Source organism: Chenopodium album, chromosome 22 (assembly GCF_948465745.1).
Source record: "Chenopodium album chromosome 22, dcCheAlbu1.1, whole genome shotgun sequence".
Lineage (NCBI taxonomy): Eukaryota > Viridiplantae > Streptophyta > Magnoliopsida > Caryophyllales > Amaranthaceae > Chenopodium > Chenopodium album.
The window spans coordinates 36,482,651-36,508,882 of NC_137855.1; the positions used below are offsets into that span (position 1 = coordinate 36,482,651).

At 35.2% G+C, this 26,232-nt stretch overlaps 2 protein-coding genes and 2 pseudogenes across 3 annotated transcripts; 2 read left to right on the forward strand and 2 right to left on the reverse strand.

Moving 5' to 3' along the window:
• Nucleotides 1–1,540: 1,540 nt before the first annotated feature.
• On the reverse strand, nt 1,541–3,356 carry LOC145604290 (putative leucine-rich repeat receptor-like protein kinase At5g63930; annotated as a pseudogene).
• An 863-nt stretch (nt 3,357–4,219) lies between these two features.
• Nucleotides 4,220–8,727, forward strand: LOC145606103 (calcium/calmodulin-regulated receptor-like kinase 1; annotated as a pseudogene). Its single transcript, XR_014105216.1, has 7 exons — nt 4,220–4,778; nt 5,429–5,597; nt 5,783–5,908; nt 7,216–7,301; nt 7,411–7,482; nt 7,616–7,820; nt 8,112–8,727. The product of XR_014105216.1 is annotated as a calcium/calmodulin-regulated receptor-like kinase 1 (transcript).
• Nucleotides 8,728–11,226: 2,499 nt separating this feature from the next.
• LOC145604291 (uncharacterized) lies at nt 11,227–13,119 on the reverse strand. The gene is made up of 3 exons (XM_081660216.1): nt 13,014–13,119; nt 11,281–12,279; nt 11,227–11,237 (listed from the first exon to the last, which is right to left on the reverse strand). Exons 2-3 carry the CDS (start codon nt 12,275–12,277, stop codon nt 11,227–11,229), a joined length of 1,008 nt encoding a protein of 335 aa, XP_081516342.1. The 5' UTR covers nt 12,278–12,279; nt 13,014–13,119.
• Nucleotides 13,120–19,815: 6,696 nt separating this feature from the next.
• On the forward strand, nt 19,816–25,315 carry LOC145604852 (calcium/calmodulin-regulated receptor-like kinase 1). The gene is made up of 7 exons (XM_081660825.1): nt 19,816–20,653; nt 21,293–21,446; nt 21,630–21,756; nt 23,100–23,185; nt 23,298–23,369; nt 23,501–23,704; nt 24,597–25,315. Exons 1-7 carry the CDS (start codon nt 20,334–20,336, stop codon nt 24,924–24,926), a joined length of 1,293 nt encoding a protein of 430 aa, XP_081516951.1. The 5' UTR covers nt 19,816–20,333; the 3' UTR covers nt 24,927–25,315.
• The last annotated feature ends 917 nt before the right edge of the window (nt 25,316–26,232 follow it).

Consider the following 26,232-nt stretch of genomic DNA (forward strand, 5'->3'; position numbering starts at 1 on the left):
CTCTTATACGCGCATGTATTGCACCACCTTTCCTATGTGTTGTGGCAAATATATTCGAGGCAATTCGGTACCCTGTAATCGAAGAATATTTCATACGACAAATGGCCCAAGAATTGTGGCAGCATGCCGATTCAGTGAATTTGCCATTCAATGCTAGGCGATTGATTAACTGCTGGGATTTTATTAGTTCGAGAGTCCTAAGTTATCGGATCAATGGGATTTGGACATGTATTTGGCGAGATTTGGATAATGATGATTATAGAGAACAAGATTATCAAGATTTTAATATCACAGGAAACAACAATGAATGTAAAATCACTCTTCCCTTGGTTCCAAAAATCATTGGTTTGCTGAAGACTTGAAAAGGTTGAAATAGATTTTTTTGCTGTATCACTTCTATGTGTCAACATATTGGCTGTTCTCTCTTCTTTCCTACCTCTCACAAATGACAAACCCCTTCAAAACCCTTCTTTAATTCATCTTCTCCCAAAATTCCAGCTCAAAACTCCACTATAATCTTTCATTTCTTCCCATTTTCTTTCATTTTTTGAAACATTTCTTATACTTGAATTTATCTGTACTTTATTTTAATTTATGGGTTTTGATTATTGTATGCAGGAATAATGTGAGTTGGCTAAGCAATTGAAAGTGGTGGAAAATGGTCTAGGAAACCCTCTTCTCCCCTCTATTCGCATAATTCTGGAGTGGAGCAGCAATCATCCCCTTCTTTTATGGCTTCTACCAATTTGGTTACAGTCTTACATTTTCGTTCTAGCTTACTTCAAGAATCTTTTGGCTGTATACTAAGGTATGCTAGCACCTTTTTTGCTCAAATCCTAATTCAATTTGTGACCCTAAGAATCTCAACTTGTGAATTGCTAATGTCTGTGCTGATTTTAGTAGTAATTCGTTTGATTATTGATTTTTGATAGATTTAGGGTTTTGGATTCAGTGGTAATTAAAATTAGATTTGGTTTTTATACTGTTTATGCTTGGGTTATTCAGCTGCGTTGGAGGTTAGAGCTAAATTGTTGCTTTGTTTTAAATTAAATGCAGAATAACAATATCAGTAGTAATTAAAATTAGATTTGGGTTCATTTGAAAAAGACAGAATCTTAGGCATTCCTCTAACCAATAGACTTCCAGCTAATTATCTTTACTGGTATTTGTAGAAAAATGGAATTTACTCTGCGAGATCGGTGTATTGAGCGATCTTTGAGGATGACTGGATTCAATTTTCAGAGTAGAGAGGAGACAGCACTTTCTTTTGCTCTGAATTTCTGGCCAAAAGTGTGGAGTCTGCACGCTATCCCCAGAGTCTGCCTGGAGAGCTCTTCACAATGCTATTCCTACCAAGCAGGGTATTAATCGCCGTATTGCAAGCTTTGATCCAATATGCAGCATCTGTCAGGATGGTGAAGAGTTGGTGATGTATGCTCTGAAGGAGTGTAAATTAGCGAAGGAAATCTGGAGAAGAAGTGAACTTACTGCTATGTTTGAAAGAGATTACTGCTGGGTTTCAGATTGGTGGGAATATGTGTTAGGGGAGCTGGAAGAGAAGAGTGGGATTTGTTACCTTGCGTTGGGCGATTTGGGGGGATCGCAATAAGCTGGTGGTGGCAAACAAGACATCAGTAGTGGAGGAAGTGGTGCTAGCGCTCTTTGAGGGGCCAATCACCTTACAAAGCTCGATATCTCCAATCTGCAGCTCCTTTGATGACTTGAGCAAGACGGTTTTGCTGGAGAGGTCAAAAGGCAGAACTGGACCGGTTGAATATCCATGCAGAGAGGCCTGGCCTTGAGCCACCCTGACTGCTATACTACACCTGCTCACCCAATCTAAAAGAGTTCCTGAACTTCTATGCATGGAATAAACAAAGTCCCTTTGAATGACATTTCATAGATGAGAGAAGCACTATCTGCAACCAGTGTATAAGCTAGAGGAGTCATGATGTTTGAACTATTCATCTTCCCTAGAGCCTCTAGCTCCTGCCCAAAGCTTCCATGGTTGCTTGGTTGTAAAATCCTGTCGGTGCAGTTGAGTTTCTTGACAAAATAGCTTACTCCTGAGGGAATTACTGCTTTGTAGTAGGTCGAAAATTTGGTTTTCAAGGTTTAATGGGTTTGATACTGCTTCCATGGCTTTAGTAAAATCAATGTTTGATTTAAGGATGCTATTGGTTGTCAAGATGTGACTTTCTATAGCCAGAGGGACGGGAAGATCCGGCTGTCTTGACTGAACATCTATAACATGAACCTTGTAAAGTAGTCGCATTGAGAGAAAAACCCTAAGAATCGCGATCAAACCACCAAAGAGTGCTGCACTAACTACCACTGCAATTTTGACAGCAATTGACATTTTCTGGTGGTTGGTGTTTGGCCAATCTGGTGGTGGATAAGAAAGACCTGCATTTCCTTTGGTATCTACAATGACAGTGCTACGAAATTTTATAATAACTCCAGAGAGATTGTTATTGTCAAGTAAAAACCATGTTAAGCTCAGCATACTAGTTAGAAAGTCTGGAATCTCACCAGAAAATCTGTTGTTGGAGAGATCCAAAATCTCCAGGGAAGTCATCAGATCAAGTGATGCTTCGGGGATTCACCCTTCAAATAAATTGTGGCTGAGGGTCAGAGAATACTGTAAATTTCGAGGCATTAGAGGAATCTTCCCACTGAGATGGTTTTTCCCTAGCTGAAGTTCAATCAGAGAATTCAAGTTGCCAGTGTTTTCTGGTATTGAACCTGTCAAATTGTTCTCCTGCAAATGCAGGTATCCAAGTTTTCCCAAGGTTGATATGGAAGGAGGAGTTGGACCGCTTAGTGAGTTCCAGCTGATATTTAGGCTTGTCAAATTGGATAGCTGGGTGATTTCACTAGGAATATTGCCAACAAAGTTGTTGAACTGAAGACTCAAACCTTGAAGCTGCTTCAGATCGCCCAATTCTGTGGGCAATACGCCTGATAAATCGTTCTCAGCCAAGTTCAACAACCTTAACTTCTGACATGAGCAAAGATCAACAGGTATTGTTCCATTCAAGGTGGTGCTTTCCAGCTCCATATAAACCAAGCTCTGAAGCTTACTGAAATTGATTGGCGAAATTGATCCCTTCAGTAAATTGATCCCTTCAGGTACTAGCTATAATTTTATGAGGCCTAAAATACCAGTTTACTGTAGACCACAGCACTAATGAGTATGTCCTGTCATTAGAAGCACTTCTCCTGTAGAGTCTAAGCCAAATTTTCTTTGTAACTAGGGATAGCAAGATTGCATTTGGCCTTAAATTATGTAGAAGACACAATTTAGCAGTATAAAGCTTGAGTTGGATAGCCAAATACTGAATTCTCATAGTCATACTAGGTTTTTTTTTGTTACTGATTAGAGTAGTCATCTGACCCAAATTTGCAGGATCTTATTTGTTAAGGAGTTCAGTTCTTTGCAGTGTCATTTAAATTGTTTTTACAATCATCAATGGTACAGATAATAATCTCTCTTTCGTTTATCTTTATTTAATCAGATGTTCAGATCTTGCAGTTATTAAGTGTGTCTGAAGAAAGCATTTCTGTCTTAAAAGTTGATTTGGCTGAGGCAAAGAAAGGACTAGGTGCTCATAACAAGTAGTTGCATGCATCAGTTCTGGTATTGGTCTGTTACACTACGCCATATAATCTCCCTTTTGGACCAGATTGTGGGAATATATAAGGTAATTTAAAATCACATTTTTTTTCTTGATCATCGTTTAGTTTAATAATTTCTTCAAAAACTCCTTAAATATCATACCCTGAACTTAATTTATTCATTTGTAGTTGACTAAGATCCTAGCATTGTGTTATTCAACTGCTAAAGATTTGCTTATGTGGTGTATTACTTGATTGGTTTTTTGTTATTTTTATTTATTTTTCTGATGGTGTAATTGCTTGGGATTTGATATTTGATTGCAATTTTTGAGTTGAGAATTTGTTGATTTTTTTTTTCGTTGTAATGTTCTCTGAAGTCTGAAGTAGATGAAGTATTGGCAACATTTTTGATATGGGGTTTGACTGGAAGGTGATATAATGTTTTATATGGGATTGAAATTACTTAATTTCGAATTTTTTGATTGAAGATTGATTTTTATAACCATGATTGAATATTGAATTTGATAAACTGGGTTTTAATCAAAATGGAGGTTTACTTGACATTCTGGCTGAAACTGCTGAGGATATGGAGTTTGCAGTGGCTGCTGCTAGAAGGGATCTTATGAGGAACAAAGGGGCAAACTGGGCAGCTGCATCTCTAACCCCTCATCAACCAGCTGTTTAAGGCATAGCTTCTATCTCTTCCCTCTCCTCAAATTTTTGGATCTTCAACAATGGCATGCTGGTTATTTTATTTTTGGATCTTCCCTGGGTTATTCTCTAGGCAGGAGCCAAATTAAGTTGTTATTTTTGGATCTTCCCTGGGTTATTCTCTAGGGATGAGAAGGAAAACTTCTGCATTGCCCCATTGATATCTCTATTGGAGTAGTAATTGGTGTGTTTGCGGCAATTCTTGCCCTGTATTGTGTTAGATACCAAAGAAAGTGTGCTCAGATTGACAATAGCAGTTCAAGGAGATCAGCGACAATTCCTATTCGTGCAAATGGTATTGATACATGTACAGAGTTATCGGACTCTACCCTTGGCCCTGAATCTCCAAGACGATACAGAAAAAGTGTCAGTGGGATGTCTTTGTGGCTTGACGGCTTTAAGAGGAGTAATGTTGTTTCTGCATCTGGTATACTTGAGTTTTCTTACAGGTTTGCTTTCCGAATTTACTTAAGTTTTTAGTGACAATGTCAAAAATATTTTGTTGAGGCAATAATAAGAATTTGGCAACCCTCTTTTTGTGATCATAGGGGCAAAGCTGAATTTCAATCAATCAATCGATCATAGGGGCAAAGCTGAATTTGGGGAGTAAAAATGAGAAATCTTATCAATCTGATTAATGCCACTTTTATAGATCGATCAATGGAGTTAATGTTGCTAATAAATCAATTATGTTTCATAACCTGGTGCTTAAATCTTGGGTGTTAGATTTTGTTACATATATGGTGCTGTTTTGATTCTTTGTAATTCACTTGAGATTCATAAAAGTAAATACTAATTGTTTTCTTATGGTAATAAATAGTTGTCGTAGCAGACTTCATTACAGCTTATCATGTCATATTGTTGTGTTTTTCTGGTGTCATTGCTTTGCTAAGAATGTAAAATTCAAGTATAATTAACTTTTTAATGTGTTTTTTGGGTCTCAGTATCTCAAGTGCTTTCTTTCTCCACTCTCTTTGTCAATCTATCCTTGTTGGAGAGTGATTTCTTGTTGATTTCAAATCATGCTGAAACTACTGATATGGACAGAGCTCTGATGGCAATTGACTTGATGACTATAAGCTGGCTACTTCTTTTGCAGGGATTTGCAGAAGGTGAATCAGAATTTCACAACATTGGTTGGCCAGGGTGCATAACTGCATATGGTCCTGTCTCCTGTGTACAAAGCTCAAATGTCAACTGGTGAAATAGTTGCTGTGAAGGTGCTGGCAACTGATTCAAAGCAAGGGGAGCGAGAATTCGAAACAGAGGTAATGTCATATTTTAATCAGTGCTGCTTCTTAGCGCCAATATAATCTAACACCAAACTTCATCCTCAGATGTCATTACTGATGTGCCGTGTGTGGCAGGCATGTTGCTGTCTGTTTTTATGCTGTAGTTATTGTGCTGATAGATTTTTATCTCACCTTCTTATATTGTCTGCTCTTGATCACAGGTTAAGCTGTTAGGAAGGTTGAATCACAGAAACCTCTTGAATTTGCTTGGATATTGTACAGAGAAGGGAAAAACATGCTTATATATGCCTATATGAGCAATGGCAGCCTAGCTTCCCATTTATACAGTAAGCCAACAAACCATATCTTCAGCATTTATGTGAGCCTAGGTTAACATAGAAATAGGAGTGTTCTAGCCCTTCTAGGTGTCATTGCAATGATATGAAATAATGAGATTTGACCAACTTTTCTTCCGGGAGAATTAATTACTGTGCATGTAAATGGATACATTGAGATATGTTGAAAAGTTACGATATTTAATTTCCACCTGCAGATTGACTGTCATACATCAATGATTAATTAAACTACCTTGCAAACCTATTGCTGTGAACCTTTCTTACGTCGGAGCCTGCAAATTTGACAGGTTTCCTCATTTTCCAGCATAAGTGATCCCATGCAAGGATAGTTGCAATTGGGGCTTTCATGCATGCAACTATGCAAGCTTAGTTAGAGAGAGGTTCCTCTGTGAAATGTGGCTCTGTAGGAAGTTCTTGTCACTTGAACTCCTTGTTCAGCATCCCTAATTGGTATCCTCCTGTTCAGACCAGTGACACCAGTCCCATAAACAAAATCTATAGTTGTCTGAATATGATTTTGTTTCCCTTATCATTTATTAATCAAACTTTGATTTATCCTTTTCTTATGATCTTCTAGAGCGTAATTTCTATTGCTATTCATGATAAGAGATGGAGAGTAGTATCCGAACTGGGTTGAAATATGTTGTGAAATAGAACTACAGGACTTGAATTACAGTCTTAGGTTGATAATTCCAGTTTAGGTGTGCTGTATCTTGAATTTTGCTACATTCAAATAGATTCTACGAATGCTCATTTGGACCCTTTTGTTTTGATTTTAGCATGGTGGTATATCGAGGTATTTGGGCCTTTGGGGAACTAAATTCTTTGCTTTGCAACTTATATACTGTTATAGCTGAAACTAAATGAACTGTTGTAGACTTGTAGTGTAATAAAAAGTTTGGGGAATGCTTTGGGTCTGATACTCCTGTTTGTCTTCCATATGGTTGGTCATTTTGGCAATAGGACATTAAAAAATTCTTCACAGGCCTCGCCTCTATTCTGGCTTTAAATCATCAAAAATACATAACTTATGTTTCCAAATTCTACAAAAATTTGAGTGCGTCAAATTTAACCTGCCTGACTGACCTTACTCTTGCTTCTACTGTAAAAATATGTAGTACGAAATTTGAAGTTATGCTCCCTTGATCTTTCTGATGGAATTTCTTAACACATATGATGCTTAATGTATATATTTATTAGATTAATACTGTGCAGATTAGATCCGCACTTTCTTTATTATGTTGTCATAAGCTAACCCATAATATACAGGGTTCATAATATTCATTTGCTTTCTCCAGATGAAAAGATGGAACCATTGAGCTGGGAACGAAGGGTCCATATAGCATTGGATGTCGCAAGAGGCTTGGAGTATCTTCATGACGGGGTAATTTATTTATTTAATCTATTGAGTGGGATTTAGATAAGCAAAATCCTACTTACGAAGTTTTTTTTTTTTTGTTGTTTTTAATCTAATTTCTTCCTTCTGCTTTCAGGCAGTTTCTCCTGTAATACATCGTGACATTAAATCTTCCAGCATTTTGTTGGATCAGTCAATGATAGCTAGGGTATGTACGTTGTTATCACTTGTTTCCTGCATGATGTAACTTTTTTATGCAGACTTTGTGAATTTGAGATGCTAGGAAGTCATGGTGGCAGTGGTGTCTTTTTGCTGATGAAAATGTTTTATGCTGAATCCAGGTGTCCGATTTTGGGCTTTCAAGGGAAGAGGTGATTGACGGGCAAGTTTGCAATTTAAAGGGGACTTTTGGCTATCTAGATCCTGAGTATATATCCACAACAATTTTTACAAAGAAAAGTGATGTCTACAGTTATGGGGTCTTGCTTTTCGAACTCATTGCAGCAAGAAACCCCACTTCAAGGTCTCATAGAGTATGTAGAGCTGGTAAGTTTATATATTCAGAACGTATACATCTATTGCATTCGACACCTCAAGACTATGTCACCTGACCTGTTAATATAGGACCCAGAGCAATTAATATACCTGGTGTTATGGTGTCTTAAGATTGCCTCAAATTTTTGGATCTTCAGCAATGGCATGCTGGTTATTTTATTATTGGATCTTCCCTGGGTTATTCTCTAGGCAGGAGCCAAATTAAGTTGTTGTTTCTTAATGTGTGCTTGATAATATGTCCAAAGAGGCTATTTTGATCCGGATTTTGTGTTGTCTTTTCAGAGAACTGTGACTTGGAGACGTCGGTAGATTAGATTGTATATCCGTGCTGTTACTGTGGGGTTTGCCGATTGGTGGTATCATGCCTGTCTAATTGTAGAAAAGCGATTTAGGGCAGCTTTACTCTTGCACGTTAAGGAACTTGTGGGTTGGAGGTTTTACAAATGTCTTGGTAATTGGTATCTATATATTATATAATCCCCTTCGGGTGAAGGGGAATGTAAATTTGTTGGACTTGCAAAGCTTGAAGAGAGCAGCATTAGTTAGCCAGTTGGGAAGTATAGTTGTCTATGAGTATGCTGTAAGGGAACATGCTTTGAGGCAAGGCAAGCTAATATACCTGCCCTGTTTCTGGTCCTGGTTGTGCACTTGTTGTCTTCGAGTTACTTTTCTAAGAGCCAAATGTGGAGTCTTTTAGGCTTGAATCAATGGCAACTCCTCGAACTATTTGTATGATCAACATCGAAGTCTGCAAAAACTCATGCTAGATTAGCTCTTGCTGCCTTCATCATTCTCTGTGCTTGGCTATCTGTCATCAACCTTGTAGCTTTAGACATTTCATTAAACTATAACAACTTCTATATTATATATTCAGGAGTATTTCTGATGCTTAAGATTATTTTCTGGAACAATTTCCTTTGATATCTGTCTTCAACCTTGTAGCTTGGCTATCTTTCATGGAAAAAAAAAGAGAGGGATGCTCATTGCTCAAAACCCCTTATGTGTAATGTACTAATGTGTTGATCGCAATCTTATAGTCTTGAGCAATTTTCCTTATGATCCTGCTAATCTAGCAATAGCCAAATACTGTGTCTGATAATTTTACTTGCAATCTTCCACAACATACCATGCAAGATCTAAAGTCAAATACCTTTAGAAGCTGTCATTATTATTTTCCTTATATACGAATTATGTTAGGCACATTACCATTATTTGAAATTATATCGAGAAACTATAGTTTTAACAACAAAAAATAAAGAAAATGAAGAAGAAATTGTAACCGCTCATATCGAGTTCATCTTCATGCCTTTAACCGTAGAAAAGAGGTGATGTGGCAGTTTAACAAGACTAATATCTGGCGTAAAAAGGGAATCTCCAGGTTACCCGTTGTGCATGGTGTTTTACTGAGACCAACCCCTGGTGAAGTCGGCATACTCCGGGATGGGTCAATTGTGGTGGAAGTAGGAGGGATCGAGCTTGATCATGGACTATGGACCAAAGTAAAACAGACGGCAGCATATGGTCTGAGTATAATCAAGTGTACTTGAAGTAATAATCTTTTGTATATGGTACAAGTAATACAAGCAGACACGTTAAGCATGAATCTGCTCGATACTTTGGTTAAAATATTAACCCCTCTCAAAACTGCATGAATTTGTATTGTTAGTTTGAACTGGATTCAATATATTACTGTTTATTCTATATCATACTTGTACTAGACATTGTGTATCATAATATAACATACAGACGAAATAGACATTGTTGGAAATTCCACATAATCTTGTTTATGGTTAATAGTAAGATTGTTGCTAACTAAGATCCAGCCAATAGTACAATTCAAATACCAAAAAAAAAAAAAAAAAAAAAAAAAAAAAAAAAAAAAAAAGAGCAGCCTAGCAAATTCATAGGTAATATGTTTACAAACAAACTACCTGAACTGAGGCCATGTAACTAATATATCAATAGAGTAGTTCTTTCCCTGTATCTCCACCGAAGATTGTCCATCACTATTAAACTCTGCACTACCTTGTAAATAATCAACATCAAAACTTGATTGAGAAGTTAAGCTGCCATCAACTACTAAATCTGCTTTTATAATTAGAGAGGACTTTTTTGGCAAAGAAACAAGAGATTTTGACAAGGGCAAGGAACCATCGTTTTTAAGGTCATTTATAGGATAATCTAAACCTCTCTCAAAAAGAACACTTTGATAGTATTTCTCATCATACGAGGTTGAATACTCGTGGTTGCTATACCGAGCAACAATGCTCCCATAAAACTTTACGGGCAACAAGCTCAAAGCACTATCATTGTTTTTTACCAAGACATTCACTTTGGCGTGTGCTCCATCATCAATTATTATGTAATGCAGTGCAACATATCCATGATCCCCTCGAATAACAGAACATATCCGTTTGTTATACCATTTGTCAAAAAAGCGGAAACCCCACGAAACAAATCCTTCAACGAAAACATTACCCTTGGCATCCTTCAGGTCAACATAAATGCCAAAATCGTTCATAGCCGATAAGCCAACACGACCACAGTATTTGACCTCAATTTTATCAAAACATGTATGAGGAGAATTCTCATCTCTATTGAATACATGACAATATTGCATACCTTGAACATTGATTCTCCCATAGAGCTTAAAGGGAGGCTTCAAATCATTGCTACCGACACCAACTGAAAACACTTCTAGTAGTGGCACGGGTTTCTCGACTCTCGTCACATGTGATGTCGGCGGAGACCTGATAATCAGAATTCAATACCGCATACAGTTTAAACCAACTTCACTAAGAAATACAAAACATAAAGGAAGGCAAGCATGCCTTTTCTAGTTTAAAACACATCTAGAGCATGCTTGGAAATAGAGAAATAAAATTAAAGGTAATGGAGTATAAAATTAAAGGTAGTAGTTTCTGATAATTATAATTATAACCCATTCCTCCTCCTATCCTCTCTCAATCACCATCTCCTCCAAACTCTCACTTCTCTTCATCTTGCCACCAAACTACAATGGGTAAGTGACTAAAAAATTAATGACTAATCTATTTTATTCTTGGTGTTTAAAGAGCCATAAGGGCGAGTGATGAAAACCGATTGCAAAATCTCCTAAAATAGGGAGGATGCTCTAACCAATTGAGCTATCTCCCACTCTCCATATAACTAATCTACAAAAATACACTAGTGGCACAAGAGTGTCAAAAAAGAGATAGCAGCCTACCAATTATCACACGACAAGGATGCTGAGGGTTGTGGATCAGCAAAGTACTGCAGATATAACAAACATCAAATGTAAGATGAGACAATAAACCAGTTTCCCATTAAAAAATACATAGGAAAAGAAAGGCAATATCACATGAAAAGATACAATACAACAACCAAATAAATAAATTTACCCGTTGCCTTTTAACCAGTTCATCAAGCTCGCTCTCTTCATTCAAACAACGTTTCAAATCACTTCCTTTGTAACGCAACTCATATGCATTACCCCATTTCACTCGCACTCTAATACGCCCATTTTCACCCACTACATCCATCTTAAACTGACTGCAGTCATTAGATGGAAACTCTAAGACCCCATTAGCTAGTCTGCTTCCATCCTTATACTTAAAATCCACATATATTTCAAGGGGGGAATTTGAATTAACTGGCATAGCAACCATGGACCTTGATAACTCAATAGATGATCTAGACTTGACCCGTACACATTCATCACGTGACAATTTTAAAAGTATACTTGAAATAGTCGTATTGTCTCCATAGGAGACACTCCCAGGAAACTTGGTATGTGCAACAACAGTTCCATAAACATCAGCACCATCGTCCTTTCCATATGCAGAAGTATCATAATTAGTATAATCAACATCAACATCAACATCATAGTCTAATACATCATAATCATCGTCTTTGCTGAAGAAAAACACATCCACATAACCTGTCACTGCATAAGGAAAAGTGGCATAATGCAGAGTCACAAATCCGGCCTCACCCAAAACAATTTCAGCTCCATGTTCTGTATAAAAGGTTTCTTTGTAGTTGAAGCTCAACTTTCCCTTAGCAATGACAACATCACTTCGAGCCCTATCCCTTAGATCCACCTCAATCACGACATAATCATAGGGTATAATGACACGACCATCCTTAAGTCCAGTTAGTGACAAATAACGAGTGTAGCCATCCCTATTCGGCTCAATAAACTCAGGGTTGTTACGTTTCCGTTTGTAGAGATCAAATACATGACCTAATCCATTAGTGGCTTTAATAGTGCCATATATCTCACAACAATCACAATCATCAAAAAACATGCCAGGGAGGCTGGTATTTACACTGACAGAGAACACCTCGAGCAGAGGCATAGTCTTGGAACCAATATTAGCCCCCACTTCATGTTTATCGAGTATCCTCCGTAAAACATCCCTACCTGTTTTCTTATCCGAATCCATATCTGTAAATGGATGACAGATTATTATAACAACAACAAAACCTCGGTCCCAAAATGATACGACAGATTATTAATTAGGAATAAATTACATTTAAGACATCGTATATTTTGCTATAAGAGCAACTCCAATGGTAAGTTAATGAACTTGTTGTTATGCCACATAAGATTTTGTAGCTAGTTTGTGTTCCGACGGTTAGCTACTAACTTGTGATTAATATGAGCCTTAATTTCTTAATTAGCTTTTTGAATTAAATTTTTTATTAATATATCAAGACCGCTTTTTTCAAATTTGGTTCATGTTAGCCGACCCCATTTTTGGTTTAAGGCTTTGATTGATATCAAGACCACTTTTTGCAAGTTTTTCCTTAAGCAAATTAGCTTAAACAGATTGTTGGGCCAACATAATTTCAAAACGACCAAATTGGACTCAAATGCAAAGGCAGGGCAGGAGGAAAATGAAGTCTAATTTCATAATTCAATCCTAAACATTAAAGGGTTGGGCAATACAATTGCAACCAAATATGATCGAAAATTCACATAATTTCAGGGATATTTGATCAATAATCAAATTAGGCTCTTAATTTCTTCTCTTTTGGTTATGATGTTTCATAATCTTAGAATTTAGGACCAATAGTTCAGATTTTCGAACCCTACACTTAATGCACTGACTATTAAATCAAATTAGATCAAAGATAAACCCTAGATTGTGAAATTGATAACAAAAATAAACAATTTACCTCAGAAGCTGCTTCAATGGAAGGATACAAGTATTAGATTCAAGGGAGAACGTGAATTGCGCTTCAACGGACAAGTGAACTGAGAGACAGGTATGGTTGGAGGCCTTGGAGAGTTGGAGGCCTTTTAAAAGTCTTTATAGAATCGTCTAATTATGAGACAGGACAAGGCGTTTGGATTCTGGTTAGCGGGTCGGCTTCGGGTTAGATTTCTGTTCAATTTCGGGTTGTGCTTAGAAACTATCAAAAATAGTTTAAAACTTAATATTATTATGATAAATGAAATTTTGGTCAATTCGGGTTGTTCGGGTTCGGATTTCTCTCAGTAACTTCGGGTTCGGTGGGTTGTCGGGTTGGGTCAGAGATTGCCAGCCCTTTAGTATGTGGGATAGGGATCATATCAGAAGGATAAGATCGAGGATAGAATAAGGATAGAGAATCATGGGCGGGGTAGGGATTAAAAAAGTGTTATTCTTTATTTGGTATAAGTAAGGGATAATAGTAGAATAAGTAACAAAGTTACGAATATGCCCTTACTAACCCTTGATTATCCCCTTATTTTATCCTCGATCTTATTTCTCTCAGTATCTTTCTCCTTTTTTTTTTTTGCTCTTTATTAAGGATATAAATGTCATTTTAATTATAACCTTATCCCTCATTTTTATTCCAACCCCCCCTAGGTATAGAAATTGAGCGATAAGAGTTGATTTTATCCTTGTCCCAATCCCTCTCTCTAATGCCAATCCCTATAAACAAACATAGGATTATAACATTCTTTTCCCCATATCCCTATTCCTCTCCATGATTATCCCCTAAACAAACATGCAATAAAGGTTTAAAGTAAACTTGTTCTTAAAAAGGTATTTTGTATAAGTTTTCCTTTTTAAATTGAGCAATATTCATGGAAATGTTCAACCCATGTAAAATTGCTTATTACACCATGTTATCAATTTTCCCACGGTATTGTCGACATCAGCAAAAGATAAAAAAATATATAAAATGGGGTTAATTTTTGAAAATAAATTGTTTGTTTAAGTTAATGAATCCCTAATTGAATTAGCTGTTTACGCAAAACAAGTATACCAAAAATAAAATATTTTAGGTTAGGGGGAAATCATTTTTTTAAGGGTAAAATCGATAAAATCGCTAATTTAATCAGAAGCCAGTTTAATTTTGTTGTGAATCGGTAAAAAATTACAAGCTATTTTCAATCATTGATGTGGACAACAATACTGTGGGATTATTGATAAAATTTGGCATAATAATTAAGGAATTTTGCATTATTTTAAAGAATTTTCCAAGTAATGCTTGGTTATAAATCAAAAAGACAATAAAAATAGTTTGAGTAAATAGTGTAAATTTCAAGAACTTCAATTTTTTTCGGATTTTGACTTATATATCAATGTGAATAAGTATATGTTTAATTTATTTATTTATTTATTTTGATAGGTCCCAATTAACAAGAAATTAAATTTGTAAAATGGAAGTGGACCAAATTCATCATAACTAGTACTTGTAATATACGGAGTATATGGAGATATCGTAGTCCTTGTCAAAGGAATTCCTGGTTTGACAAGGAAAGTTGGGAGGTAGTGAGATTAGGTAGTGTTATTGGTTGACAGTTGAATTGCTCTTTTACCTGTGTTAGTGCCTTCTTCCCACCTGATAACTGCCATGGCGCCAACATCAACAACCACTCTTTTTTTATTTATTTTATTTTATTTTATTCTAAACTTATGCTAAAATTCTTCCATCCACTTTTTTTTTTTTTTTTTCAAATCCTTACTTAAAAGTCCCTCTATCCCCTCCCCCCTCCTACGGATAAGCTACCTATATAAGTTAGAAACGTATATTAAGGTGGTAGATTGGATAAAATTAATACGACCCGTTGTATGGTATACCGTATACATCATCATGTTTAAATACTCTAATTAAATTAATAGAGTAAAAGTTATATATATATCTTATAATTACTTCTTTTGCATTGTATGTACCCACGTACAACATCATTGGTGAATTTAATAAGGAGCTTGAGTGATACATGCCTTATCAATTATCATATTATAAATATTTCAAGTTTAATACAAAAATACATCAAGTGCTAAAATGAGACCTGCATTGAATTGGTTTTATGATTTAGTAGTAATTATAGTAGCAACATTGTATGAATAATGATTCCCATTTATAAGACTATGTAAGAGATTGCTCCTTTTATTGGCATGTGATTTTAACCTCCTTTGGTATTGTAAGTGAACTAAATCTCTCCTCGGCTCCTCGCATATGTGGTTAATACCCTTTTTTTTTTTTTTTTTTTTGACAAAAAGACATTCATAACTTATTCCTTAAATAACTTTTTAAATTTAAAAAAGAGATAATTTTAATAAATACCTAAATACAAACTAAATTGAAAAATTTCCTCAATTCACTTTGATATGCTACGCAAACTTAAAGTAACCTCTCAATTTAAGCCATTTTTTACACGTTAATTAAATTTTAATTAAGGTGATTTTTGACTGTCAATTGAATTATATTCATTAAGATGTGCCTTAAATTTCAATACATTATCATTAAGGCGCTTGAGATACGTTGCAAAGACATAGTTTAAGGAGTTATTTTCTTACCCCGTATTATTTTTTTTAAATATTGTCTTAGAATGTACTATTCTTCTTCTTCTTCTTCTTCTTTTTTTTTATTTTTTTTTTATTTTTTTTTTTTTTATTTTTTTTTTTTACAATACTATTCTTTCTGTATAAGGCCTTCAATATGTTGCCTAATAAAGTTTAAGGGCCTGTTCTCATTGACTAAACTTAGCTGAACTGAACTGAACTCAGCTGAACTGAACTAAACTGAACTGAACTGAAATTAATATTTTATAAGAGAAGGAAATTAGGAGCTGAGCTAAACTGAACTGAACTGAGCTGAACTGAACTGAACTGAATTGAGCTGAACTGAACTGAACTGAACTGAATTGAACTGAACTCAGCTGAACTGAACTGAACTGAACTGAATTTCAATGTAAGAGAACAGGCTCTAAGGAGTTACTTCTTTTAACTATATGGTCTTTCTCTTCTTTATGGGTATAACTTGCAAACTCATTTATACCCCGTTCATATACATGGATCATAGCAGGAGAAAATGAGGATAAAAATATTAGGTGGGATGAGATCATGGGGATGAGAAGGAAAACATCCGCATTGCCCCATTGATATCTCTAATTTTGTCACTCATTTTATAAGTTTTAGTTGGTGCCAACCAATTTTAAATCCTAAACCTGCATAGTGCATAATTGCATATACATGACATGTAACTGCTCGTTTGGGAATTCATGCAAAATCATGCAAATTCAACTTAACTACCATTAATTCTTTTATGCTTCATCAGAATCATCATTTTTATGAGTTATGATCGAGTTCATCAATTTTGACCAATAGTGGTCCTTCTATGCTGTTATAATTTTTAAAAATTACACTGAATATTAAACATACAAATACATTTTGGGTAGAAGGTACTGTGTATTAAGCATATATGCGACTATTGACAAAATAACAAACTTGTCAAACCTTGACTTATTGTTATAATTAAAATGGTAGATTATGTACGTATAGTAATAGTTTATGCATTTTTGGTATGTGCCATAATTAGAAAATACCAATGGTAACAATTATGTTCTAAGTGTAATAAGTGAACAAATCATAGACATAATTCCATATTATGTCGATGCACCTCTGATCGAAATAAATGATCTTCTAAAGGAGGATGTAGTTGATGAGGCTTGGCCACGGTTTGTAGCTTGACTTTTGTTTATTGTTCTAGCTAGTAAACATGCTTTGACCCTCAATTGTATAAAGAAAAGAAAAAAAAAAAAAAAACATAATATGAATGGATAGATGGATGTACAGTTGGATCTTGGATACCAAATTATCATTTGTGCTACTCCTTAGATAATTTAATACGAAGTATATATGTATTATGCAATGTAGGGGTGAGCAAAAATTTAGGGTACCCTGATATGGAACCGGAACCTGTTCGGAATCGCAGGTTCCAAACCCGGAACCTGTTGATCAGGTTCCGGTTCCGGGTAATAAAATTAGGAACCTGTTGCAACAGGTTCCGGTTCCGGGTAATAAAATTTTGGATCTAGAACCTGTAGGGTACCCTGTTAGTACAGGTTTCCTATAGGGTTCATGAAACCGGAACCTATATGGTATTAAATATTCTAGACAATTAGTGTTGGTTTGTTATATTTGAAGTACTATACTAAAGTTGTAAGCATTTATTGTGATCATCTATTTTAAAAATAATAAACTTGTCACAATTTATCAAGTAAATATTAAGCTTACTTTGACAAACAGGGTACCCTGTTTAGGAACCGGAACCTGCAGGTTCCGGTTCCGGTTCCCAATTCTTAGGAACCTGTTGCAACAGGTTCCGGTTCCGGTTCCTATTTTTAGGAACCTGTTGCAACAGGTTCCGGTTCCGGGTCCTGATATTTTTACAGGGTACCCTGCTACGCTCACCCCTAATGCAATGTGTGTGTATTGAACAAGACGTATGATTTAATCCCATGCACTTACATACGTAATAATAATTTTTGTACCTAAAAGTCCTCAATGTTAATCCATGAAAAAGTTTACTACTCCTTTGGATTCTTTGTAAGTGTTGAACTTGACTTTGGTACAATTTGTAATATTGATACTCTACATAAAATTCACACTCAAGTTGATATTTATTAGTACTATTTAATGTATAGTTTTCAAACATATAAACTCTTTAAACATAAACGATATCATTAATTGAAATTCTACATTGACAATTCTATCTATCCGTGGCACTACCTTAGCTTATTAAGAGTAGAGAAAAATATTCCAAATGACACTTTGTATTAAAATATTTTTGTATACATGTTGCACATACCGAAATGTTGGCATACAGCCCGGCAAATCTTTACATAACATGATCAAAGTATCAAGCTAATTTAATACCATACACTATACATGTCTCGCCAAAAATAAACTACAATTGTATATGAAAATTAATAGGAGTACTTGTATTTCCACATTGCATACATGACCATCAACCCAAAAAGTCAAATCCACACCCAAAAAACAAATTAATAAGCCTTTAAGGGTAAAATGGTCAGAATACCAAATCAAGGGCAAATTAGGAAAACCAAAATGATATTATCACTGCTCGAGGCCATTTTTTTGAATAACAACTCGCACCAATTATGCAAACACCGGTGCTTTTTATATATCTAGTGGATTAAATATATTTTTTTTTGGTAAGAATGTCCTGATTAATCATTTTTATTAATATTTAATTTAAGAAGCCATTTGCCTTAGAAACTTTAATTTGTTGTGTACTGCTTTTTAAATTTTTTTTTTAGGAAGGGGTTAGGATTTAGGAACATTTCTAACGTACAATTTATTGTACCTTTTAGAATACAAGTAAGGCTACTTCAAATTATCCATTTACTTATATCGCGTAAGCATATAAACAAAGAAACATAGAATAATATAAGATTCGATCAATTTTGCATGAAGAATTGTGAAGTTTATATGTAATTTACGGTTATAGTATGAAAGATATTGACATATTGTCAATGAATTTTATGGATCTCTTAGAAGTAAATAACCATTATCCTTTATATATGATCTACTCTTTTCAATCGTAACATTCATAAGGAGTTTTGAAATGTTTTCTTTTTATGGTCTGTTCACTTCAGCTTCTGTTCAGCTAAGTTCAGTTCCCAATATTCTCATCTCATAAAATATTCAGTTCAGTTTATGAGAACAGACCCTTACTTACCTTATTTAAAAATTAAAACAACCACTCTATGATATATTATTAGGTTAATTATCTTCAGCTTTCCCAACATTATATTTTCCTGATTTCCTTCCAAATTAATACAAAAACCAGCCTAACATGAGACTGTAATTATTTAAATTCAACAAAAAAAAATCAATAAAAAATCAAAAACAGTCTAAACATGAGACTGTAATTTGATTATTTGAAATTCAGAAAAAAAAAGTGTAAAATCAGCAGGTTGTGCGCAGTCCCCAGCAGCAGTGTATATAGATCGTCTTTCTCATTTGTCCGGTTGTCCCCACGCTTTTCTCTTTTACGACTCCTAGAATCTCTCTCTTCTTTCTCTCTCTTCATTTTTCTTGACAAAAATTCCTTACTACAGATTAAAGCACCCACTTAATTCTTTCTTCAAACCAACTTACCTTTTCCTTTAATTTCAACAGGTAACCCAATTTTCTTCAACTTTTTTCAGTTTTATTCATTTGTTATTTTGCTTTTTTTACTGCATAATTTTGATGTATTATCTGAGAAAATCAATCTTATTTTCTGGGTTTTTAGTTTAAAAGCAAAATTCATAAAGTTGAGTTGAAATAATTTAGTTCCTGATGTACATTTTTAGGTGCATTATCTTAGAATTTGATGTGGGGTTTTTATTTTTTTTGGTTGAATTATGATGTTTGTTTAATTTTATGAATCAATTATGATGTTTGTTTTAATTTTATGGATCAATTATGATGTTGGAGTATTTAGTATTTCTGGGTTTTTTTTTAATTTTTTTTTTCTGGATGAGTTATTTTCCAGTGAATTAATTATGTTGTTGGAGCATTATAATTATATGGGTGATTTATTTTATAGTCGAATTACGATTTTATAGAATTTTAAATTTTCTGGGTGGATAGATTAAAATGTTGGAAAGTTTTGCTCTTAGTATGGATTTCCAAAAAAAAAAAAAAAAAAAAAAAAAAGGAAAAAAAATGGACTTTTTTTTTTCAACTTTTCATGTGAAGTATTTGAATTAGATAACAAGAATTATTCGCATTTTGAGGGCGGGATTGCTAAAATAATAAGTATGAACAGTTTTCACGGCACTTTTTGTCATACTTCATGGTTCATCAACATTTTATCTGTTATAATTAACAATAATTGATTAGTATTAGTCAATGCCGGAGGCTGCACGTTTTGAATTTTAAGTCTTACCCATCTTTGGATCATCATGGTCTTTTCCGTGTTTCGATTTCGTGGACGGTTTTTTGGTATGATTCTTATGGTATTTTCTGAAATGGGTATGTAAAATTTGGTAAGCAACTTAAGATGTTTGGATTATTGGGGAATAGTATGTGTTTTTTTTTGGTATGATAGTGATTTTGAGTTGAGAAAATTGATGTGGTATGACAAAAGTTGGATAAATAGTTGATAGTTTGTATTTTTATACCTAATTGCAGATTAGATGTTGACAGTGTGATTCAATGGAATGGATTTGCATCAGTGTGAGGTAGCTCAACAACACTGTACAAAATGAGTGACCAATCGTCTGGATTGATACTTGGTATCTCTATTGGAGTAGTAATTGGTGTGTTTGCGGCAATCCTTGCCCTGTTTTGTGTTAGATACCAAAGAAAGCGTGCTCAGATTGACAATAGCAGTTCAAGGAGATCGGCGACAATTCCTATTCGTGCAAATGGTATTGATACATGTACAGAGTTATCAGACTCTACCCTTGGCCCTGAATCTCCAAGACGATACAGAAAAAGTGTCAGTGGGATGTCTTTGTGGCTTGATGGCTTTAAGAGGAGTAATGTTGTTTCTGCATCTGGTATACTTGAGTTTGCTTACAGGTTTGCTTTCCGAATTTACTTAAGTTTTTAGTGACATTTCAAAAATATTCTGTTGAGGCAATAATGATAAGAATTTGGCAACCCTCTTTTTGTGATCATATAGGCAAAGCCGAATTTGGGGAGTGAAAATGAGAAATCTTATCAATTTGATTAATGCCTCTTTTATAGATCGGTCAATGGAGTTGATGTTTCTAATAAATCAATGATGTTTCATAACCTGATGCTTGAATCTTGGTGTTAGATTTTATTACATATATGGTGCTGTTTTGATTCTTTGTAATTCACACGAGAATCGTTAAAGTAGGTACTAATGTTTTCTTATGGTAATGAATAATTGTCGTAGCAGACATCATTACAGCTTATAATTTCATATTGTCGTGTTTGGCTGGTGTCATTGCTTTGCTAAGAATGTAAAATTCAAGTATAACTTACTTCTTAATGTGTATTTTAATCTCAGTATCTCAAGTGCTTTCTTTCTCCATTCTCTTTGTCAATCTATCCTTGTTGGAGAGTGATTTCTTGTTGATTCAAATCATGCCAAAACTACTGATATGGACAGAACTTGCCGAAACAAGTGATATGGACAGAACTCTGATTGCACTTGACTTGATGACTATAAATAGGCTACTTCTTTTGCAGGGATTTGCAGAAGGCGACTCAGAATTTCACAACATTGGTTGGCCAGGGTGCATATGGTCCTGTGTACAAAGCTCAAATGTCAACTGGTGAAATAGTTGCTGTGAAGGTGCTGGCAACTGATTCAAAGCAAGGGGAGCGAGAATTTGAAACAGAGGTAATGTCATATTTTAATCAGTGCTGCTTCTTAGCGCCAATATAATCTAACACCAAAATTCACCCTCAGATGTCATTACTGAAGTGTGTGTGGTAGACATGTTGCTGTCTGTTTTTATGCTGTAGTTATTGCGCTGATAGATTCTTGATCTCATTTTCTTATATTGTCTGCTCTTGATCTCAGGTTAAGCTGTTAGGAAGGTTGCATCACAGAAACCTCTTGAATTTGCTTGGATATTGTACAGAGAAGGGAAAAAACATGCTTATATATGCCTATATGAGCAACGGCAGCTTAGCTTCCCATTTATACAGTAAGTCAACAAACCCATATCTTCAGCATTTATGTGAGCCTAGGTTAACATAGAAATAGGAGTGTTCTAGCCCTTCTAGGTGTCATTGCAATGATATGAAATAATGAGATTTGACCAACTTATCTTCCAGGAAAATTAATTATTGTGCATGTAAATGGATACATTGAGATATGTTGAAAAGTTACGATATTTGATTTTCATCCGTAGATTGACTGGCAAACATCAATGATTAATTAAACTACCTTGCAAACCTATTGTTGTGAACCTTTCTTACATCGGAGCCTGCAAATTTGACAGGTTTCCTCATTTTCCAGCTTAAGTGATCCCATGCAAGGATAGTTGCAACTGGGGCTTCCATGCATGCAACTATGCAAGCTTAGTTAGGAAGAGGTTCCTCTGTGAAATGTGGCTCTGTAGGAAGTTCTTGTCGCTTGAACTTCTTGTTCAGTATCCCTAATTGGTATCCTCCTGTTCAGACCAGTGACACCAGTCCTATTAACAAAATCTATAGTTGTCTGAATATGATTTTGTTTCCCTTATCATTTATTAATCAAACTTTGATTTATCCTTTTCTTATGATCTTCTAGAGCTTAATTTCTATTGCTATTCATGATAAGAGATGGAGGGTAGTATCCGAACTGGGTTGAAATTTGTTGTGAAATAGAACTACAGGACTTGAATTACAGTCTTAGGTTTATTATTCCAGTTTTAGGTGTGCTGTATCTTGAATTTTACTACATTTAAATAGATTCTACGAATGCTCATTTGGACCCTTTTCTTTTGATTTTAGCATGGTGGTATATCGAGGTACTTGGGCCTTTGGGGAACTAAATTCTTTGCCTTGCAACTTATATACTGTTATAGCTGAACGATAAACTGAATGAACTGTTGTAGTGTAATAGTATTGTAATAATAAGTTTGGGGAATGCTTTGGGTCTGATATTCCCGTTTGTCTGCCATATGGTTGTTTCCCTTTGGCAATAGGACATTACAAAAATCTTCACAGGCCTCACCTCTATTCTGGCTTTAAATCATCAAAAATGCATATAAGTAGGCATTCATGTTGGTTTATAATAGGTTGATGAATAACTTATGTTTCCAAGTTCTCCTTCAGGAATTTGAGTGCATTAAATCTAACCTGCCTGACTGACCTGACTCTTGCTTCTACTGTAAATATATGTAGTATGAAATTTGGTGTTATGCTCCCTTAATCTTTCTGATCAAATTTCTTAAAACATGTGTTGCATAATGTATATATAGATTAGATCCACACTTTCTTTCTGATTTTGTCATAAGCTAACCCATAATATACAGGGTTCATAATATTCATTTGCTTTCTCCAGATGAAAAGATGGAACCATTGAGCTGGGAACGAAGGGTCCATGTAGCATTGGATGTCGCAAGAGGCTTGGAGTATCTTCATGACGGGGTAATTTATTTATTTAATCTATTGAGAGGGATCTAGATAAGCAAAATCTTACTTATGAAGTTTTTTGTTGTTGTTGTTTTCAATCTAATTTCTTCCTTACTTCTGCTTTCAGGCAGTTCCTCCTGTAATACATCGTGACATTAAATCTTCCAACATTTTGTTGGATCAGTCAATGAAAGCTAGGGTGTGTACATTGGTCACTTTTATCCTGTAGGATGTAACATTTTTATGCAGACTTTGTGAATTTGAGATGCTAGGAAGTCATGGTGGCAGTGATGTCTTTTTGCTGATGAAAATGTTTTATGCTGAATCCAGGTGGCCGATTTTGGGCTTTCAAGGGAAGAGGTAATTGACGGGCAAGTTTGCAATTTAAAGGGGACTTTTGGCTATCTTGATCCTGAGTATATATCCACAAGAACCTTTACAAAGAAAAGTGATGTCTACAGTTATGGGGTCTTGCTTTTCGAACTCATTGCAGCAAGAAACCCCCTTCAAGGTCTCATGGAGTATGTAGAGCTGGTAAGTTTGTATATTCAGAACGTATACATCTTTTGCATTTGACACCTCAAGACTGTCACCAGACCTGTTAATATAGGACCCAGATTGTTATGCTTGATGCCTCTCTTCTCGCCGGAAATTATTTATAGTTATGAATGAGCCATAGCAGTTAATATACCTGGCGTTATGGTGTCTTAAGATTGCCTCAACTGTCTTGATAAATCAATATGAATTTTTGCTTCATGTATTTTGGACATTCATAACTGTGTCTCAACATCGTCAGCTTCAAAGTTTTTCATGGTTGCCTGTTGGACCCATATTCATGTCAAGCACTTGTATCCGAGTCCAAGCATCATAGCTCCACTTTGAAAGTATATTTTGGAGTTTGGGGTCTATGGAAGATTCATATTTTTTGTATAGAAAGGCAGTCTTTTTGCAATCAAGAACCATTTAGGCCTCGTTTGCTTTGAAGGTTCAAACAGGTTTGGTGTGGGTTTAAATGATACAATCCCAAACCAATGCTAAAATAAATCCCAGAGAATGTGATATTCTTCAGACCCAACCAGATGATATTAGTTTCTATAGTTAACTTTTAAAAAAATGTTTTTGGATACATCTGCCTATGATCTGGTCTTTGGGTTAAATAGTCTTCAATGTTTTATTGTCTTATGATACCAAAAATGGTTATCGTCAATTAGATTTTACAGAAATATTGGTGAATAGGTTTATCTGAACAGAATAATTTCCTTTTTGGCCGAGGAAATGTTTAGTATATAATTATGTCCATAGCAGTCAATATACCCAGCGATATGTTAAAACCATTTCATTAGAAATTCTTCCACAAATTATATAATTGTCCAATGGGTTATGCTAGTTACTCACTACTGTCCTTTTTTGAACTGCTGATACATAGGCTGCAATGAACACAGAGGGAGGGACTGGATGGGAAGAAATTGTCGATTCACGTCTTGATGGGAAATTTGATGCTTTGGAACTCAATGAGGTGGCAACTCTTGCTTACAAATGTGTAAACCGTGCCCCTAAAAAACGGCCGTCAATGAGAGATATTGTTCAGGTATTATCCCGGATTTCAAAATCCCGGCATAGTAAGAAGCCTCCGAGGACATCTTTATCTGCAACACCTGAGGAGGTGGCTATTGATGTCGATCTAGCAGAATTACCTGGCTCAGAGAGTGGACACAGGAGAGAAGATTCTATAAGCAGCATGGATACTGATCTGTAATGGCTGACTCATTCTAGATTCTTTAATTTTTTCTTGCTTTCTCGGTTCTTTTTGGTATGTCATGAATGCAGCTTCCGGAGGTGCTGGGGGAGTACATCTATCTAGCCTTTTTTTTTTTTTTTGGAGTAGAGGTTTCAGGTACAGGCTTACAGAAAAATTAGGATTTTATTGGTTCTTGTCAGCTCATTGTAAATTAGGCCATTGCTTTTACTTAAGATAATCTTCAATTTGTTCAATGCAGCTAGTGTAAAATCTTAACCTTCTCAGATTTTGCTTGAATGACTTGATCGGATAACCTCTTAGCAAAAATCTTGCCTGAGGCGGTCATTCTATGACATTTAGGGTGATATTGTCAATTTTAAAGGGTGATTTTGCGTTTCACCAGAAGTAATGATAGATTTGCTTGAATCTCTTTGTACATTACTTTTTTTTTTTTTTTTTTTTTGTTTTTGACAGGTTTTTGTACATTACTTCATTCTTCTATATTGGATCAATGTGCATTGGCTGTAATGCAGCTAAGCAATTGTTCTTTGCAGATTCGTGGCGTCTGGAAAGGTTTATTTCTAGATCTGGAACCGTGGGATTCGGTCAAAGGATCCATTTATAACATTTGAATATTATCAGGCACAACCTTGTGCTGTAGTGTTGGCTTACATGTTGGAACATTATCCTTATTTCTTATGCATTGTCATTGACTTGAGAAGTCCAACCAAAAGCTTTTGCCTTAAGCCTTTCAAATTCTACCTGTAATGTCTGTACTACTGTATAATATATATTTTTTTTGTTACTCTTAGTTTATAGTAGGTCAATGAGCAGGCTGGCAGCTAATTTGGGTACGAAAAATTGAACTCACATCCAGATTTAGCTGAAGTTTTCTCATTACTGCAACTGTATTATATCTTCAACATCAAGTTTGCATGGACTGAATTGATCATGTTTGAAACATCATCTCGAGTCTTGAAGACCAGTTTGGATCACCTGATCTGAATCGAGTTTGAGAGCTCTGGTCGCCGCCACATCAACTAAAGGTTCGAGCTAAGTGTTAGAGTTAGCCTAGGATGAATCTCATCAATGTTATTTTTTATTTATTTATTTTATTTTATATTATTTTATTTTATTTATTAAATTTTTTTTTATGGCAAGGAGCAAGAATCTGACCAAATTTCAATTCTCACGAGTTTCTCATTACTATCTTTATTCTTAATTGTTAGCTACTACGAAAGAAACAAAGGTGTTGTCAAATCATACCATAACAACGAAACACCTTAAAATAATAGATTACTTGCATATATAACTGAAGCGACAT